At 45.2% G+C, this 19374-nt stretch overlaps 2 protein-coding genes across 7 annotated transcripts in view; one reads left to right on the top strand and one right to left on the bottom strand.

The window, feature by feature from the left end:
- ACOXL (acyl-CoA oxidase like) overlaps nt 1-19374 on the bottom strand; it is a 555195-nt gene that overhangs the window by 437899 nt on the left and 97922 nt on the right. The window lies entirely within an intron of this gene.
- Nucleotides 1-19374, top strand: part of BUB1 (BUB1 mitotic checkpoint serine/threonine kinase) — a 63602-nt gene that overhangs the window by 6815 nt on the left and 37413 nt on the right. The window contains exons 3-11 of one of the 2 annotated variants that reach the window (XM_056567222.1): nt 3181-3322; nt 4282-4478; nt 6877-6920; nt 7416-7507; nt 8213-8283; nt 14875-15068; nt 15365-15507; nt 16210-16532; nt 16659-16711. In XM_056567222.1, coding sequence (XP_056423197.1) covers nt 3181-3322; nt 4282-4478; nt 6877-6920; nt 7416-7507; nt 8213-8283; nt 14875-15068; nt 15365-15507; nt 16210-16532; nt 16659-16711 — 1259 coding nt within the window. Of the gene's footprint in view, nt 1-3180; nt 3323-4281; nt 4479-6876; nt 6921-7415; nt 7508-8212; nt 8284-14874; nt 15069-15364; nt 15508-16209; nt 16569-16658; nt 16712-19374 lie in introns of both variants that reach the window. The other variant, XM_056567221.1, reaches the window with a different exon arrangement.

The following is a 19374-nucleotide window of genomic DNA, read 5'->3' on the forward strand; positions in this document are numbered from 1 at the left end:
TAAATCTTCCCCGTTATCTTTAGTCCTATTCTTTAGCCTATAGATTCAATACACAGAGATATCCATGAATAATACCATTCCACTGTGCAGAGACAAGTCTACATATAAGCAATTGTTCACACTGCCGTTTTGCTCCAGTAAAGGAATCTCCGTCGCTCAGTTCCATGGAAGGACAGGAGATGAGCGGAGAACAAAATACTGCATGTCAGATCTTTTTTTTTTCTCCGCTCAACTTCCCTAAAATTCCAGACACCCGACGAACCTCATTGTTGTCAATGGGATTTGTCAGGACCCGGCTTTGTCAGTAGTGATATTTTAAAGTGGCAGACACCCACTCCATTCGTTAGTTATAGCTGGGGGAAGGGCGCCACTCAGTGTGCAGTCCGACTGATTACAGGAGACCGGCTCAAATATAGTCTTTGGCGCTCATCTCTTGCAAGTGCCGAGCCAGGTGTAGTGATTTACCCGGCTAAAACTAAAGATCTGAGGTGATCTCAGTATCAAGACCCTGACCGATCGTACCTTTTGACATATCTGTGGGACCTAAAGAAAAGAAGAAGAAAAAGATCCAACAGTACAAAAAATGGATACCCAAACCTCAAACATGAGACAATACGATGCTAAGTCAGTCAAAGCAGTTAACCCAAATCCTAGCAAGGACACCAAAACAAGAAAAGGTCTGATAGCAACAATACTTATTACAAAAACTAAAATGTTAGATTCAAAAAAGTGCATAGTGCATCCCAGTAAAGTGCAAAGTTTCAGCCTAAGCATTAGTCTTTGTCAAGCATGCCTGAAAAAAGCGTATGCTTAGACCAAAACTGTGCCCTTTATAAACATTTTTGGACAAATTATTGATGCTGTTTATTTTTTGTATTTTAATTTTTTTGGGATGTCTGTGCGACTTGTTAAAATGACAGTAGCTCATACTTGTATAACTGCAATCACGCTCCTGCAGCAGGTTATGTATTTAAATCTCCCGCTACTTCATTGCCCGAGAATACATCAATCAGGATATGGATTGGCATGGAGTCACGTAATCTGATGTAAATTGTACATCATGTATATTAGAAACTTGTGATTACTGGTTTTACATCTAAATGTATTTAAAGAGGGTTTTCAAGCAAAAATGGTAACTGCCTATCCTCACAATACTGTCAATTGGTGATTGGCAGGATGCCAACACTCAGCACCCCCGCCGATCAGATCTTCTGCAGGGCTACCTAAAACAGATCTAGGCTAGATTAGGTCCGTTGTGTAGTGACCATGCCTGGTTACTGCAGTTCAGTCCTCAATGAACAGAAGATAGGCAATCAATTGTTTTTGCTCAGAAAACCCTTTAATGGAACCCTTTTAGAGGGTTGACAGCGGTATCTTAAAGTTGGTTGGAGCGCTCGTTGGTAGTATATGTTTCTATAAACATAGAAAAATACCAAACACAAGAATTGCTGATTTACCAGTAAAAGATAAATAAAAAGTGATTTATTAAAAATCAAAACAAAAATGGTACAGATAAGCTACAGATCAAGGCCTGAGATCACATATGCACACCCCTTATGTAAATGACAGCCCCATATTGCAGCATCAGCGCACAGTAGTGTAATGAAGGTACGCCTATCGGATGGATTAAAGGGGTACTGCAGCCAAAATGAAGTTATCCCCTGTCCACAGGATAGTGGATAAGTAGCACATTGTGGAGGTCCGACCGCTTAATAGTCATAAAATTGAGAAATTCAGATCTCTAGGTACAGTTAGTATTTTGTGCTAGTGTGTGTGTAGGAAAAATTAGATGGGACATGTGGCTGGTATCTAAATTTAATTACTTTATTCAAATATAATGCCAATATAGTCACTAATAAAATCCAGTCTCTGAGCAGGGCCCTTGCCACAGAGATAATGATATACCGTATATACTCGAGTATAAGCTGACCCGAATATAAGCCGAGGCCCCTAATTTCACCCCAAAAACCCATGAAAAGTTATTGACATATATAGATATATATATATAATTATCTCTGTGGCAAGGGCCCTGCTCAGAGACTGAATTTTATTACAGACTATATTGGCAATATATTTGAATAAAGTAATTATATTGAGATACCAGCCACATCTCCCATCTCATTTTTTCCCACACACACTAGCACAAAATACTAACTGTGCCTAGAGGTCTGAATTTCTCAATTTTATGACTAGTTTCTTTTGGCACTACAGGTAAAGTGTATGTCAGCACCTCGGCCCAGTTAAAGGGGTACTCCGGTGAAAACCTTTTTTCTTTTAAATCAACTGGTGGCAGAAAGTTAAACATATTTGTAAATGACTTCTATTAAAAACTCTTAATCCTTCCTGTACTTATTAGCTGCTGAATACTACAGAGGAAATTCTTTTCTTTTTGGAATGCTCTCTGATGACATCACGAGCACAGCTCTCTCTGCTGACGTTATAATAATAACGCTTTATTTATTGTTGTCCTTAGTGGGATTTGAACCCAAGTCCCCAGCACTGCAAGGCAGCAGTGCTAACCACTGAGCCACCATGCTGCCCTTAGCATACATCTGCTATGCATGGTTGCTAAAATGGACAGAGATGTCAGCAGAGAGCACTGTGTTCGTGATGTCATCAGTGTTCCAAAAAGAAAGGAATTTCCTCTGTAGCATTCAGCAGCTAATAAGTACTGGAAGGATTAAGATTTTTTAATAAAAGTAATTTACAAATATGTTTAACTTTCTGCCACCAGTTGTTTTAAAAGAAAAAAGGTTTTCACTGGAGTACCCCTTTAAACTATACATTTATAGTGTGCAGCTCCCCATCCACTTTTTAATTCATTTTTTGCTACTAATAGTCACCTATGGGACAGATTCTTCTATTTGAATGGATCCACACAAAGGAATTTATCTTCCAGAACACATTTAATAGTCAAAGATTCTTTGTATGTATCCCCATCATTAGATATAACTTTTCTGCCTCTTTCTACATTCTCTGTATGGAGCTGTAGGCAGAGGTTGTCTTAAAATAAATTCCCTGCTCTATTAGCAGAATAGCTGTTCATTCTTAATTAATTCCTCTGGTAATAGCAGAGTCTGCCATACATGCATTTCTGTTCTATATTTTGTTACAACATGTGAACTTGCAGTTCAGACAGAAAAATAGTAGTAACACTGTCCTGTTCTTGTATCTCTTTAGATATTTACTTTGGGCTGAAGAGGCACTCCCTCCTCATGAGAAAAGAAACATTTTATGTTTGTTGGAACGTCTAGTTCGAAGCTTCATAGGAGACAAGAGATACTACAATGATGAGCGATACCTCAAATACTGCCTGCGATTTGTAAGTACCATATATACTAGAGTATAAAAAGAGTTTTTCAGCACGATTTTTCGTGCTGAAAACGCCCCCCTCGGCTTATACTTGAGTGAACTCTTCGCCTGTCAATCCCTTCTCAGTAGTCTTCAACTTGCAGACCTCCAGATGTTGCAAAACTACAACTCCTAGCATGCCCGGACAGCCATCGGTTGAAGACCACTGCGGCCTTTGTCATCATCCAGACCCCCCCCCCATTTTAGTTTTCCACTCACCTCCCCTCAGTGGGAAGGAAGGGTAAGCTGGTCCAGGCCATCTATGCTGCAGGGAGTGTCCGGTGGGGAGGGTTCCGGGCTGTCTATTTTCACCGGGAGGCCCTCTTCTCCGCTCGGGGACTAGTGACATTGCCTTGACGTCCCTGTGCATGAACGTCCCTGTGCGTCGTCGTCGAGGCAACATCACTAGTCCGGGGCTGGGCCCGGATCGGAGAAGAGGGCCTCCTGGTGAAAATGGACCCGGAACGACTAACCCTCCCCAGCGGACGGTCCCTGCAGCATATATGGCCCGGACCAGCTCACCCTTCCTTCCCATTGAGGGGAGATTAGTCGAAAACTAAAGGGGGGGGGGGGGGGGTCTGGATGATGACGAAGGAAGGGATTGACAGGCGGTGATGATGAAAGAGGAGGGGGGGTGTTAATGACGGGGGTCTGGATGATGATGGGGGGATGATGTATTTCCCACCCTAGGCTTATAGTTGAGTCAATAACTTTTCCTGGGTTTTTGGGGTGAAATGAAGGGCCTTGGCTTACAGTCGGGTTGGCTTATACTCGAGTATATACAGTATTACATACATACATGAGCACTGGCTTCATGCAGGAGACTCATTATGTCCCCTGGTTGCATCTATTTTGAAAGTCGCCACTCCTGTGTTTTATTAAAGATTGTTTTTAAATGATAGGAAAACAACTTTTGTCCCTTTTCTATAGGCAGAAACAATGGATGAGCCTACTCAGTTCTTTGAGTACCTTTACAGCCAAGGCATAGGTACCAGCTCTGCTATTCTGCACGTTATCTGGGCTCAGCAGCTGGAAGCGAAGGGTGACCTCCACAATGCAAGTGTCCTCTATACTAAAGCAATGGAAAACAGAGTAGAGCCTAAGGACCTCTTGGATAACCACTACAGGTTTGTACTTGGTACTTCGCAGCTTATAAAACAGGCACTATTTCCTAAGGAGGTGGTGAAAAACACATTTTAGAACAGTCCTCATGAGATCAATAAAGAGGGCCTCCAGTCAAAATGTATAGACTAGAGAATACCAACTAAAGCTATATGCACACTTAACAAAACTGTAGTTTTGTTTTACCAATAAATTGAATTGTAAATCACCCCTAAGTTCACATTACTCCCTGGCTCACCGCTTGATCTGACCTGTTGCAGGAGGCGGACTCCATTGTATGTCTACAGTTGCGGAGCCATTGCCCAGAGATTTTATGGTCAAAGTAACCCTTTAAAGGCTAGTCCAATGATAAACTTCTTTTAAAAATCTGGTCAGGGAGGGGTTTTAGGGTAAAAAAAACAAACAAAAAAACTTATATTCCTCATTCTGCTGCTAGTATTAAGTTCCACTGCACCTTGGGATTTGGGGATGTGATGTAAAAGCCCACTCAGCCGCAGAGAGGTTCTGCTATAGATCGCCGCTGCTGACTGAACCACTAGGGAGCTGAGCTCTAGAGATGAGGGAAGTTACAGTGATTCGATTCATCACGAACTTCGCGGCTTGGCGTTTGCTGACTTTTGCCTGCATAAATTAGTTCAGCTTTGAGGTGCTCCGGTTGCTGGAAAAGGTGGATACAGTCCTAGGAGACTCTCCAGCCCACCGGAGCACCTGAAAGCTGAACTAATTTATTTAGGCTAAAGTCAGCAACTGCCGAACCAAGAAGTTTGTGACTAATCGAATCACTGTAACTTCGCTCATCTCTACTGAGCTCCGCTTGACTGGCAGCAGTGCAGAAGGTAAGAGATGGTGACTTCAGTGTCCTGCTTCGGTTCCCCGCAACGATTGTCTTTCTGAGCTGCAGTTTGACACCTGCTGTGGGCTGTTTTGATGCAAAAGAATTTCGTAAATGTCCCCTATAAATAAAACAAAAACAAAACTCCTTAGCACAGGGGTCTCAAACTGGTGTTGTAAAACTTCAACTCCCTGCATTCCTGACAGCCGTTAGCTGCAGCAAACATGTTTTGTCATGTCCAGGCATACTGGGAGTTGAAGTGTTGCAACATCTGGAGGGCTGCCAGTTTGAGACCCTTGCCTTAGCAGAAAGCCGCTTTTCTGTATTATTATTTTGCTGGAGTCCAAAACATATTTAAAACATTGTCTACAAGCTAAAAAGAGGCTGAAACATTTTTCCAAATGGAGAAAGTTTCTGATGTTGTGTTTTTTTTTTTGCCTGCCAAAAATACGTTGTCACATTATGCAGCGAACCTGAAAGTGAAAAGACTCATATGTACGTGTTCAAGCTTCTGCCCCTGTTAGGCCGTTACTATATTGACCATCTCTGTAACCTGATAAAGCCAAATCTGGCAATGCAACAATTACACAAAGGTGTTAAGCAGTTGGTATTTGCACTACTGTCATTACAGCTTCCCATATAGGGTTAGAATAGTAGGTGCTAAGGGATCCCTCGATCTAGCTTTCTAAAAGAGGAAGGTCTACAGCTGCCTTCCAGCTAAGACTGGATTCTTAAGGAGTATTTAGGTCAGTATTGGAACCAACGCAGATTAAAAAAAAATAAAAATCTATTATCAAGAGAGGCACCTTTTTTGTGTTTTGGACCCACTCATAGTTTTGTCTAAAGATACAAGTTAAATAAGGACCAAATACTGACCAAAAAAACTACGTGAACCCATCCGGAGGACACTTAAGAGGTATTCCGCCCATAAACATCTCATCTCCTATCCAAAAGATACATGATAAGATGTCTGATTGCGGGGGTCCTTCCTTTAGTGCGTCAGGTGCAGCGCCAGAGGCACGTGATGTCACGGTTATGCCCCCTCAATGCAAGTCTATGGGACTTGCATTGAAGGGGTGTGGCCGTGACATCACGAGTGGGGCGTGAGCGTGATGTCACGCGCCTCCGCCCTGCATCGCCAGTTATCTGGCATGGAGCAAAGTTCGCTCCGTGCACTGGATATCTGGGGTGCCACTGCAGTGATCGCGCGGTGGAGGGTAATAGGTAAAGTATGGCTTACAACAGAATTGCCATATAACACTTGACTCCTTAGAATTCCAATAATTAGTGAAAGCTGGAGTCTGCCCAATTATGAATACAGCTCTGGATGATATTACAGACTGTAACAAGTTTACAAACTCAACAATTGAGATTTATTATATGCATGCCAGCTGCCAGAAATTGCCAGAAGGTTCATATACCATTAAAACCCAAGTCTATACTCCTGGGCAAATCTGAATAATTTAGAATTTTGAGACATTTTAATTCTGCGCTTAGGTTCTGTATTGTCAGGGACTGTATTCTGTCTGCATTGTTAATAGGGTTTTCTATTTCCCTTCTTTAAACTTTAGAGCATTTCAGATGAGGCTTTCTCAAAAGAATAAACCAGACCAAGGTAAAGAGGCTGAAATGATGTTGAAACTTCTCTAAGTACACCCTGGTTTACCCCCGTCCGTCATTTGGGTAAATTGTCATGCAAGTGCACTCCTTTTCATGACAAACACAAATTGCAGTATAAATGTAGCTGATTTCTTCTACACTGTGTATTCATCCATGTATATTAAACAGTCCTGTAATGTTTGCAATCTATGTGAATGTTATGAAATGTAATTGTGCTGCAGAATGTTCAGCTATTCTGTCTGCTGGGGGTCAATTCCTTTACTCTGCTGCTTAACACTGAAAAACACTATTAATTTGATACACTGAAATATAGTAATATTTTTATTTATGGGAATCATCTTGGTATGATATTAGAAAAGTTAGTTTTTTACTCATATATGATGATTTATATGCTTCCTTTATGTAAATGCAGCCAGGCTCCAAAGATTAAGATGTTTATGAATTGCTTGTTCTCTGTTTTATTAGTAATGCATTTTTTCAATTTTTGTAGATAACTCTGTGCAGCCTCTTAGGGAATCCAGGGTAGTAAATCAGATGGCGCCAGTGTCAGAGGTTGACCCATCATCCCTTGGCAAATGCAGGGTAAATATTCTGTAACTTATTCTATACATTAATATTAGTTACTTCTGTGGTGAACATGATTATGAAATGTCCATATTAATCTAAAAAATGCTTAAATGTTTGGAAACTAGATTACATTTCTTATGGGATGGGAAGTCGTCTCCTATCTGTTTTATCTTGCCATCTATGTGCAATATGTCAATGGTTTGATTATAAATGGCAATCATAAGTACAATCATTTTCATGAGCATTCATGAACCCCTCTTGGGTGCTGTTTGTCTCTGAGTTTTCAGTTCATTATGCAACGGTACAAAAAATGTACTTGAGGACAGAGTACCACCAGGGTAAGTCTGTGGCATGTATATGGAATGCCACCATATATAGGTGCACAGTGAGGCAGAGGGGGTGCCAATGACATGAGAATGTATACCACAAATGTCTGCCAACCCCCTTAAATATTAGAGTGATGATAAATTCCACTTGAACTAATTTATACATGGCATATTACATTGTGTCCAGGGTTATCTAAAAATGTTAAGATCTACCCACAATGAAGGCTATGCCAACCAATGCAGTCATTTTTTATTTTTTTTGCAGAGTTGCTCTTTTTATTTCTGATGCAATGGAAGAAAGCATTCTTATTTTTATAGGACGCTGTGTTTTACACATTAATATTCTTTTATTCATCTTTTTATTAATGTGCTAATATTTGTTTTCCTCCTTTAGAACTCTACAGCAAATCAGAATCCAGTAGTGAAAGAATCTGAAGTGCCCGTCTGTCGAGAGGAGTCCAGTGTGTAAGTGCTCTCTCCAGTGTTGACATTTCTCAGCAGAAACCACTTGAGATTAACAATATTTAATATATATATATATATATATATATATATATATATATATATATATATATATATATATATCTCTCTGGTATACTTGTTCTAAACTGTACTTTTGTGACAATTCTTTCAGAAGCTGACTTGAAAAAACATAGCGATTTCTTCTAAAAACAGCGCTACTACTGTCCTCAGGTTGTACATGGTATTACAACTCAGTGCCATTCACTATAATGGAACTGAGCTGCTGTACCACATAAAACCTGAGGTCAAGAGTGGTGCTATTTTTGGAAGAAAGCAGCTATGTTTCTCCAATCTTGGATAACCCCTTTCTTATGATGAGAAATGTTTGTCTCCATTTATATTCCTATCAATGGTCCCAGCCTGTCCATACTGCTTTATCTGCAGAAAACATGTTATAAACAAGGGGGCACTGAGAAGTTTGTTGGGTTATTCTTTAGAAGAATAATGCCAGGTAATGGTGGTCACTCAGGAAATATATAACTTTATTCTTCAAGTTCCAATCCTTTCTGTGCCAATTAGTCAGTGGACATTATCATTGGCATTACTGCAAGCCCAGAGACCTTCAGACATTTCTTAAATGCCATAGTGGCAAACATGTTAACTAAATTCTGGAAACCAAAACACTGGATACACCTGACATGGAAAAGGTTTTTGTTGACAGCAAATTTAAAGGGGTTACCAGTGTTTTTTTGTTTTTAAATACTCCAATTGCAGTAAAACATCAAACTGTTACTTACCTACTCCTTTTATCCTACGTTGTTCATCCTTTAAAACTTTTCTTAGAAACCCATTTCATTGTAGCAACCAGAGTTTGGTAGCTTCTGGAGCAGAAAATGCACATGACTAAGAATTTTTTTTAATCACTTTAAAATCACTAGTCAGACTAGTCACACACATGGAATACTGTGTACAGTTTAGGGAACAGTGTTCAAGAAAAACATGGAACCACAGGCATGGACAAAGTCCAGTAAGTAACGGTTGGCTAGCACTCCCCTGTGCCCTCTCCTGCCTGATGGCACTCCCCTGTGCCCTCTCCTGCCTGATGGCACTCCCCTGTGCCCTCTCCTGCCTGATGGCATTCCCCTGTGCCCTCTCCTGCCTGATGGCACTCCCCTGTGCCCTCTCCTGCCTGATGGCACTCCCCTGTGCCCTCTCCTGCCTGATGGCACTCCCATGTGCCCTCTCCTGTCCTATCAAACAGTGCACAGAGGTGTGCTAGCCCCCCCTCACTTACTGGACTTTGTCCATGCCTGTGCTTCAGCTTGGACAGAGTCATGATTTTATAAGCCATGATTTCTATAAAAAGGAAATAACATTGGCCATGCTATGGGCCTCTCATAACTGGATTAAGAGACAGAGCACCCTACTCTCTTGCACAGGCTATGGAGACAGAGTAGGAGGCTCCATCTTCTAATGCAAAGGGATGAGCCGTTGGGAGCAAGGACAACGGTCACTCTTTACAGCTATTTCTCGGTCACTCTTCATTGGGGGACACCTTACTGATGGGTATGTTCTCTTGCCACTAGGAGGTGCTGACACTAGGAAAAAAAAAAAAAATGTCGGCTCCTCCCTGGTCCGGGTCCCCCTGTCTGTTGCAACATGACGTGATGCAGTTGACTAAAAAGCTGGCTGAAGACTTCTCTAGGTGAGTAAAGGTGAGTATACATACCCCTACCCAAACCCCCCCCCCCTGTCGAACGAGCAGTAATATTATGCCCCTATTTCTGGGGCTGTTTTTGGGGTCCGGGCAGTGAGGGCTTAACCCTCGCTATTTTATTCATGCAGCTTCGGCTGCATCTTCGGTGCCTGTGGTTTGGGGTGTCACCAGGGAGCTGGGCTGACGGGTGCGCCTTACTTTCACTTTAGTCGCTGACGCTTCCAGCCAGCCGGAGCCGTCACTTCCTCCTGCTGTGCGGACCCGGAGGGGGTGCGCTCCAGGTTGATCAGCCGGCGGGCGTTATAGGGGCACATGGCGGCACGTAAAAAAAAAAAAAAAAAAAAAGTCACTGTCCATTTGGTGTACTTTGGCCCTCATTTGTGACCAATACTTGTATTGCACTCTAACTTCTATTCTATTGCAGTGCAGGGTCCTTTCCTATGGTCTGTATTAGGGGTGAGCTGCCGCGGACATACCGCTTTATTTTTTTTTCAGTCACCCTTGAGGGTGACCTGCTATACATTAAATACATGAGCGGCTTAGGGTATCCATCTGGTGTCCCTAGTTCGGCATTGTTGCTCTCTGTCCTGGAGCACATGCGAACCGCCATGGTGGTTTGTTCCTGGGGATTCATGGTCCCTTGGGAACTAAGGGGGATATATTCAGGCAATCGGTTCTCCGATGCCACTGAGGGCCATACCATGAGCAAGCTCTTTGCATTCCTGGCAGACACTCAGCTCTCTTGTGATGTTCCTCATCTGTCATGTCTGCCAGCCACCCATCGTGTGCTTTTCTTGGCATGTCATACTCTGATACCCTTCTCCACAGGCTACGGCATCTAGTGGATCTTCTCATCCAACGCTAGGTCTCCAGGGGAATATCCCTGTGTGAGCATGGTTTGGACCTGATGTCACTATGCCAAACAGTGGTTTCGCCTGTCTCTCATCTCACGGCTGCCACGTTCACGGCTGGCACTCCAGTACCTCACTACTGTGTGAGGTGTCCGATGGAGTATCCTGTTGTCTACTTCGGACCCATACCAGTAAGCCAGACAGTGGTCTGCATGGTCTCCTATACTGTCGGTCATACCTCAAATGGCTGATGTATCTGTGGCTGTAGTTCCGATACCCCATTGCTGGGTGCGGTATACATTGAACTGACCCAGTGTGTCCTACGGACGCTATGTCATATTGTCTACTACGGGCCCATACCAGTAAGCCAGACAGGGGTCTGCATGGTTGCCTACGCTGATGTATCTGTGGCTGGAGCTCCGGTACCTCACTACTGGGTGGGGTGTCGACAAAATGACTATTTTTCTTCTCTGGACTCATACCAGTAAGCCAGAAAGTGGCCTGCATGGTTTCCTACGCCACCTGTCACACATCACTGGCTGGTGTATCTGTGATTGGACTTCCGGTACCTCACTGCTGTGCGAAGTTTTCAACGAAAAGACTCGCTGTCCTTTATGGATCAATCCCAGTAAGCCAAACTGCGGTCTGCGTGGTTTACTACATTGCCTGTTACACATCTCACGGCTGTTGTATCAGTGGCTGGAGTTCCGTTACCCCACTGTTGTGCGCGATATACATAGAACTGGCACAGCGTGTCCCACGGACACTATGTGGGATGTCAGGGATGCATTCCACGGTTCCTTTGGGGACGGGGTTTCTTGGCCTCCCCGCCCTCCCAACTATGATGAAGGGGCACAGTTATCACCTGTCTTACTGTTCCCTTTTCGCCAAACTCCTGGTGGTGTTATTGTTCAGCCAGATAGTTGTCTACACTGTTTCCGCTGCCATCGGTCTTTGACCTCTGGGCTGCCGCGGACATTGCCACGTTTCTCGTACCCCACGGCTGGATGAGGGACCTGCAGTAAGGTCCCTACAGGTATACGGGATTACTATCAGTCGGACAATCCTTCGTCAGTTGGGTTTTCTACACCACCAGGTCGCCCGTTGGATGGGCCGCATTCTAGTACCCCGCTTTCTGTGGGAGGTTGAATGGAGTGACCCTGGGTGCTCAGAAATCCTTTACCTGACGGCCAGACGGTTTTCCGCATGGCTTACTACTACTTCGAGTCACCTACCATACACTTTCAACCCGTGGACGGTAGTTCGGGTTACCCACTGCCATGTTGTAATTTTCAAGTGAGTCATCCCATGTTGCCCCATGGGCCTTATACACTGCACCACATACTGATTTAAAGGGTTACCTATTTGGCCAGGTCCCTCTCTTCATGCCTGCTTCTCTGTCCACAGGCTGGTATCTCATTCTACTGTGTGTTTACGTATGCGGGACCCGGCGTGGCCTTGGTCCCTATGCCGCATAGCCAGACTGTGTCCGCATGGTGTTCTAATCCACCTGGTTACCTCTCCCGTTTCTGCCGCTGCCACAGCTGCAGTCCAGTGTCTCTCTTCCAGGTGTTGTTCCGCAGAGTGTGTACCTGTGGGTTCTTGGGACCTTTCCTTCTGGTCGGTCACAGTGTGTCTGCTTTTTCCAGCTCCACATTCATTCTTCATCTCCTGAGTCTGCGTCTGCAGCCTTGGTGTCTGGCACCATAGGACATGGGGTGGGGGCTTCTTTTCTGCAGGTCAGAGGGACTTTCTCAGCAACAGCAGCATCACTCTGTTCTCCTTTCTTAGGTTGCACTATTGGTCTGCTAGAGGCATACCTCCCTTCCTGCTGGTCCCTTGGATGTCTGCAGTCTTAGTACCCCACTGCTATTGTAGGGTGCCCATGTCTGGGTTCCTACATATGCTAGGACCACCCTGTAGGTGTGGAGCCCCCATTTTCCTTTTTGTTCGGTGGGGTGTGCCTCGGGGCTTCCAGTGATTTTGTTTCCGCAGTTCTGCGGCGGTTGAGCACTTCTGTTCTGACATGGGGCCTGCTGGGGTGATAGTTAGTTCAGCTCCTCCCTATGCCTCCAGGGGTGTTTCCAGGGGTTTCGATCTGGGATGGCTCAGGTACCTACTCGTCCCTGTCTGGATTGGCTCTCAACTCGTCTTGTAGTTTTTGCCCAGCTCCAGTGTACAGGATTTCGATCCCTCTTGGAACACAAGGTGGCTCCTTCAGAGTCTGGTTGCTGTTGGGGCCTGAGGGCTCTGTCCTCCCAGTACTTGTTCCATGGCTGTAGGGCAGCATTTCCCTGCTCCTCTTGTGCCTGCCACGCTTTGCCATTCCCCTTCCACAGGGAGTACGGGGATCTGGGTGCTTGGCATTGGTCTCTACTTGTTTTCCTCTTGGCCACCCTTGTTTTCCCTCCTCTGGAGGGACTTTTTTTTTTTCTGCCGCCAAGATGTTGTCGTCTCGCTGTTCCCACTGTAGAGGTGGAGTATCTGACGGGGCCCTTGTTTTTTGCTGCAAGCATTCAACAGAGCTTGTTTTTTGGTTATTTTCTGCTGCTCACGGAGCCTTGGCTCTCTCCTCTGTTGGAGAAGTTTGTACGATCTCCCTGGAAGGGGTGTGTTCTTCCTTCCCTGTGTCACTTGTACTGCACTGGCACCAAAGTCTTCTGGAGTCATCCTTCCTGTGCCCAGACCCTGAGAATTCCAGCTGGGTTCTCATTTGTTTCTCCCTCCGTTCTCATTCTGGCGGGAGGTTTCTTTAGTGTGCTCTTGTCCGCTCGGACCACCGGGGTCTAGGACTGGTTGGTCTCCTTGTTTTGGACTCTGTCCTAAGACGCTGTCGCATGCCTTCTTTTTAGGTGGCTCTTCCGGTTCCTTGGGCCTGGGTGATGGTTCAGGTCTTGGCATGTGTAGTGATCCGGCCAAGACTCCTCCGTGATCCCTTTAGTCGGGACAGTCTTTCTGTTCTGCACTCCTTCACTTCTTCATGAAAGTTTTGTCGCCCAGAGAGTTTTCGCAGACATCTGTTTTCCTAACTCTTCAGGGGTTCGACTTCCGGTTGACTCTAAGTCTCCAGTTTACTTGTAGGTTACTTTGGTATCCAAGAGGCCCCAATTTTCAGTATGTTTGCCGCTCCTTTCTTCCTCGGGGTCCATGTCCTCCCGAGTTGGAGGGTGTTTAAGTTATCCGCATACACCAATACGGCTCTCTCGCCGTCTGAGTGATCATGGTGGGCCCCTGGGACAGCGGTTTTTGGGTCTGCAGCTGTTCAGGTCTTTGCACTCATGCACCAGACCTCTCCAGAGCAGAATTCCATCTTTCCTTTTTTTCCTGTGGTTTCTTGTTTCTCTGTTACCCGGGTGCCTTGGGTCTCTATAGAGGACGGCCCTTTCCTTGGCGTCTTAGTCCATCCCCTTGGATGGGAGATCTGCCGGGAGTTCAATTTCTGGGCCTAGTGTGTCTCCGCCTGGGGGAGGTCGTCCACAGGCCTTGTGGACATGTGAGTTCATTCTCGGGACTGATTTCTTTTCTCTGGTGGTTCTTTTTCCCACCTTAGGGGACTGCTTTGGTACGTCCCATCAGTAATGTGTCCCCCAATAAAGAGCAACCGAGAAAAGATTTTTTTTTTTTTTTTTTTTACTCACCGTAAAATCTCTTTATCATAGCTTTCATTGGGGGACACCGCACCCACCTATTTCTTAATCTTTTTTCCGGACTATTCTTTCAGGTTCTTAGGTTGTTTATCCGGGATTCCTTTCTAGGGTCCTTAGGACGTATGTTTTGTTGGCTTCTCCTACTGCTTTGTGACAAAACCGATTACTTCACTGCAGGCGGGCGGGTATATCCGCCTAGTGTCAGCGCCTCCTAGTGGCAAGACCATATACAAATCAGTAAGGTGTCCCCCAATGAAAACTACGAGAAAGAGATTTTGTGCACAGTGCTGCACTTTAATCATTTTAACTTAGTTACTCTTAAAGGTATAATGCCACTTGACCCTTTTTAATATATAACTTTTTTAATTTTTTTGTCCAGGAACAAATATGTAACTATTTCCAGGTCAGCCGTGGTACCTCAGCCAGTTGCACCTTCATATTCAGAGATGAAGCAAGTTCCCATGTACTGTAAGGACAAGCTAGTCTGTGGGGATTCTGAGATGTCCCTTGAAGAATTTAGAGCAATCATCTACAGAAAGAAACAGGAGCAGCGAGAGAAGATGCAGCAGTGGGGTAATCTTCAAGTCCTTTATATCCTTCATTTCCATCTAACGTCGAGGATATGTATCTTTTTGATTGCCAATGTGTCTAAAATAGAACCACAAATTATTATCTACCGGAGAATAAAATAAATAACCGTAAACGCTGTTTGGCTTCAATTTAATACTACATTATTTTGTATTTCTGATCTCTGCTTACAGCCATTACGGATCTGCATATTTGGACGTAATTCTCTATTATAGGTGCATAAGTATGGGGATTGTTAGTCTTGTTCAGTTCTAATGGAATTTTTATGTATTCATTATTAGCGGAAGAAGACAAGAAATACAAGTTAGTTAAAGAGGAAGCAGCTCTCTGTGAGCATTTGCTAAAAGAGAAGATGGAACAACTAAGCAGCTTACTAAGTGTACAAGTATCAACAAGTCTGATTCCTCCAGAACAGACTAAAACTGTAAGTACAGCTGGGATTTATTCTTCCAAGTCTATATTCCACCCATGCTTACCTTTCGAATCAAATTCATTAACCCCCACAAAGATTGCTTCACATTATTTTATGGGCTGCAGAGCTGGTCCTTGTGCCAGCAGCCCATTAAAGGGGTTGTCCTGCAAAAACTAACTCCTAAGTAGATGTAGACCATTGGAACCCCACGATCTCCAGAACGGGACCTTTTCCCTCAGTGTGGTCTGCGTGCAACCTACCACACGCCCTCCTCACTAACAGCCGGGGTCCCAGCAGTCGGACCCCCTAGCTACTTATCCCCTATCCTGTGGATACTGTGGATATAAGATAAGTTTTGCTGGGCAACCCCTTTAAAGCGTTAGTGTCACAAAATGCTGTATTTATTAAATATACCATGTTCTGCAACAAAAATTTCTTGGCCTTATCTAGGTTAGAAACTAATTTATTAAGCTTTGTACAATAAAACGTACAAATAATAGACTTTTTAGTCAAAATAGAAAGTGCCTCCCCCTCCTTCTCCCAATTGAGTGGTTTTTATTTATGGTGATAAATACAAATGGTGGACATCCTCATTAGTAAAACAATATGGCATGATAAATTTAATGTTTGATCAGCAATATATGTTGTGAATGTAAAGATACGTAATTCCTTTTGTATAGTTTTACATGCACTGTTTTATTATATTTCTTTCAGGTGCAGCCTGTTCCTGGCATGATGGCACCACTGGGATTAGAATCAACTAGTTTTTCAGTGCATACTGTTTCAAGCTTGCATCAAGCTCCCATATCTGCAACTCCCAAAGAGACAGCTGCTCCTCCCTTGCCACAACCCTCTCCATCTTTTGGAATTGACCTGAGTTATAGTCAAACGCCTCTTGAGCACCAGCAATTAATGCTTTCTGCTCCAGTGCAACATGTTAACTCCATACTTCAAAGATCCGATCCAGCATTGCAACAGACTTCTCATGTAGCATTGGTCGACAATATGTTTATGAAGTCAGCCACGCTCCCAGAGAGGTCAGCATCTGTTATTCCTGATGTACCAAAACCTTTGTAAGTTCGGCTGTGTTTTTATATTAAGAATAAAAGTTATCTGGTGTCATCTTCTCAATTATGTTCATTTTATTTTTTCTTTTAACATAGGGGTCCCAATTCAAGTGCTGTAATGGTAAAATTACCTTCTGGGATAAGAGAAGGTAAGTTTTGGCTCCTAGTATGTGTTTGTCTCCATTAGTAGCACAGCCATCCGATATGTATTTTACAAGCTCTGAAATGTTAGTATATTACCATTTTCTTATTTATTTCTGTTTATCATTTACATGTTTTAGACAGTCCGGTATTTTATATTATAATGTTTCTTGTTCGGCTCCATTGGGGGACACAGGAACCGTGGGGTATATCTTGCTGACACTAGGCATTAACAAAAAAGAAGTCGGCCCCTCCTGGCAGGATATACCCCGCCCACTGACTCTGAGCTAATCAGTTTTAGCTTTCAGTAGGAGGCAGACACAGGTCTGGGGCTCTCCAGGCCTGGTCTTCTTTTTATTGTTTTCGAATATTGCTAGAGTAAATTTTTTCTCTCCTTAGTTTTTTTTTATCTAGGTTGGGGCGACAGGAGCTTGCGAACAAGGGGCACGGTCCATAAAGTATGCACCGTTAACCCCTTCTCACCAGCGCTAGGGATGTGCTCTGGTTCTGGGCCCCCTCTTGCCCCTGCTCGCCCCGCTGTTACAGCAGTGTGGCACTAGGCTGGTTGAAGACTTCAGGGGTGAGTATAGGGAATATCTTCCTTCTATGTAACCCTCTCCCCCTCCTCCATCCCTTCCTGCCTTTATCTCTCTCCCTTTTTGGGGCTGCTAGGGATCCTTGTGATCAATTACTTTATTTCTCCTTGAGGAGGGAGCCTGATCAGGGATCCAGTTCCCCCTCTAGTACCTCAATCTCTGTGCGGACAAGACCTCCCACTGCCCAAACATGCGGCGCTCCTTTCTTCAGCGGTGCGACAGTCTTTATGGCTGTTGCATGGGCCGGCTCTCGCTTAAGGCTGTGGCTTTCTGTATACACATGGCTCTGTTCCGGCCTCCGCAATCTCATTACCGCAGCTGGCCTCCGTATTACTTCCAGCAGCGCGTGGTGCCTAGGAGCGGGGCGATTGTAAATTTAGCCCACAGCTTCGGCCCTGCTCCTCCGGTGGTTAGCCCCGCCCACTATTTTCACATGGCCCGGCGCTCCACCTTTTCTTTATTGGGCCATTTCCAATTCCCTGCAGGGGTCACAGGTCTCCTCCCTCTTGGCCCTTCTACCTATGGGAGAGGCTTTTAACTCCCTGGTGGGGGGTGACTCCCTCACTGTGCGGTCACATGCTCCTTCCTCTTCAGTCCCGGGCTCATTCCACATGCTGTTCCTCCAGCTGCTCTCTACAGGGATCTCACGCTGTTGTTTCTGCACTCTGCTGCAAGCTGTTGTACCTGCACGCTGCTGCTGTACCTGTAGCTTCTGGACAAGGGTTCTTCTCTCAAAGGACCTCCACCTCTGCACGGGCTCTTTGCTACTGCTGTTCCAACTGCTACAGGACACAGGAACCAGGGTGAGCTTGTTCCCTTTTTTTCTTTTTCCCTGGGTTGGCTGAGTTATCAGCAGGGTTCTTTTCCATGTCCGACCCCAGACCCGAACCCCCCCCCCCCCCCCCCCCTCGGCTCTCTAGAGCGTGTGGTCACTTACCTTCCCCCAGTTTGGGTGTCCTCACTCTCCCAGACAATCTCTGATCTGACGCAAGTTTCCAGGGAGATGGCTACTGCCTTGAAGCACTTCTCTTTGCGCCCTTATTCCTGGGAGGCTCGTTAAGCCTCCTCTGGTCACCGACGCTCTCACAAACGCCCCAGGGTCATTTTCTGACTCCTCACCCGTTGGGACGTCTCCACGCCACTCTCACTCCCTATCCCCATCTACCAGGCAGCGTCCTCGCTCCCCTGGGGATCGCTCCCGATCCCCGGCCCACCATTCCAAAACTATGTCAACTAGATCTCGAGCCTCCACTGCCCGTTCCCGGTCTCCTGGGGAACTGGTGGACTCAGACCTACAGTGGACCCTCCAGTCTCTCGCTTATCCAAATCCACCACTCTTCCTCTGGCTGATGCGGCTTCCTTTAGCAAAATTTGCATTTGAAGCAGTCGTCCTTGTTTGCCGCAGCTTGGGTATCCACGGCCTTGTCATCCTTTGCCTCTCAACTTCGCCAAGGCGTTTTATCCGGGGCTCTTCCAGATGATCTGCCTGACCTAGCCCTCCAGATCTCCAACACTGGTGATAATCTATGCTCAGTGTCTTTGGAGTCCGCACATTGTGCGGCCTTTGCTTCTGGCAACTTGGTGGCTATCCGCCGCTCTATGTAGTTGAAGGCCTGGAATGCCAATGCAGCCTCTAAGAACTCTCTCACAGAGATGCCCTTTACTGGCGGCCGCCTTTGAAATCATCTCCGAGGCTACAGGCGGTAAGAGCTCTCTGCTCCCTCAGAATAAGGTGTGTCGCACCGATTCTCGCCACAACTCCTCTTCGTTTCGGTCCTTTGCTTCAAGCCACCAGGACAGGGCTTCCTTATCTGTTTCCTGTGGGTGATCAACCGGGAGAAATCCAACCTCTCTCCCTCCCAGTCTCTTGTCTTCCTGGGGCTTCACTTTGACACCGAAAAGGCTCGGGTGCTGCTTGCATCGGACAAGCGGAGTGCTCTTCTGTCCAGGATCCACCTATTGTGCCACCCGGAACCGGTGTCCATCTGTTCGTGCATAGAAGTGTTGGGCAGGATGGTGGCGGCCATGGAAGCCATTCCTTTTGCTCAGTTCCGGTCTGCTGTCTTCAGTGGGCC

The sequence above is a fragment of the Hyla sarda genome, chromosome 3 (assembly GCF_029499605.1).
Source record: "Hyla sarda isolate aHylSar1 chromosome 3, aHylSar1.hap1, whole genome shotgun sequence".
In the NCBI taxonomy this organism is placed as follows: Eukaryota; Metazoa; Chordata; class Amphibia; order Anura; family Hylidae; genus Hyla; species Hyla sarda.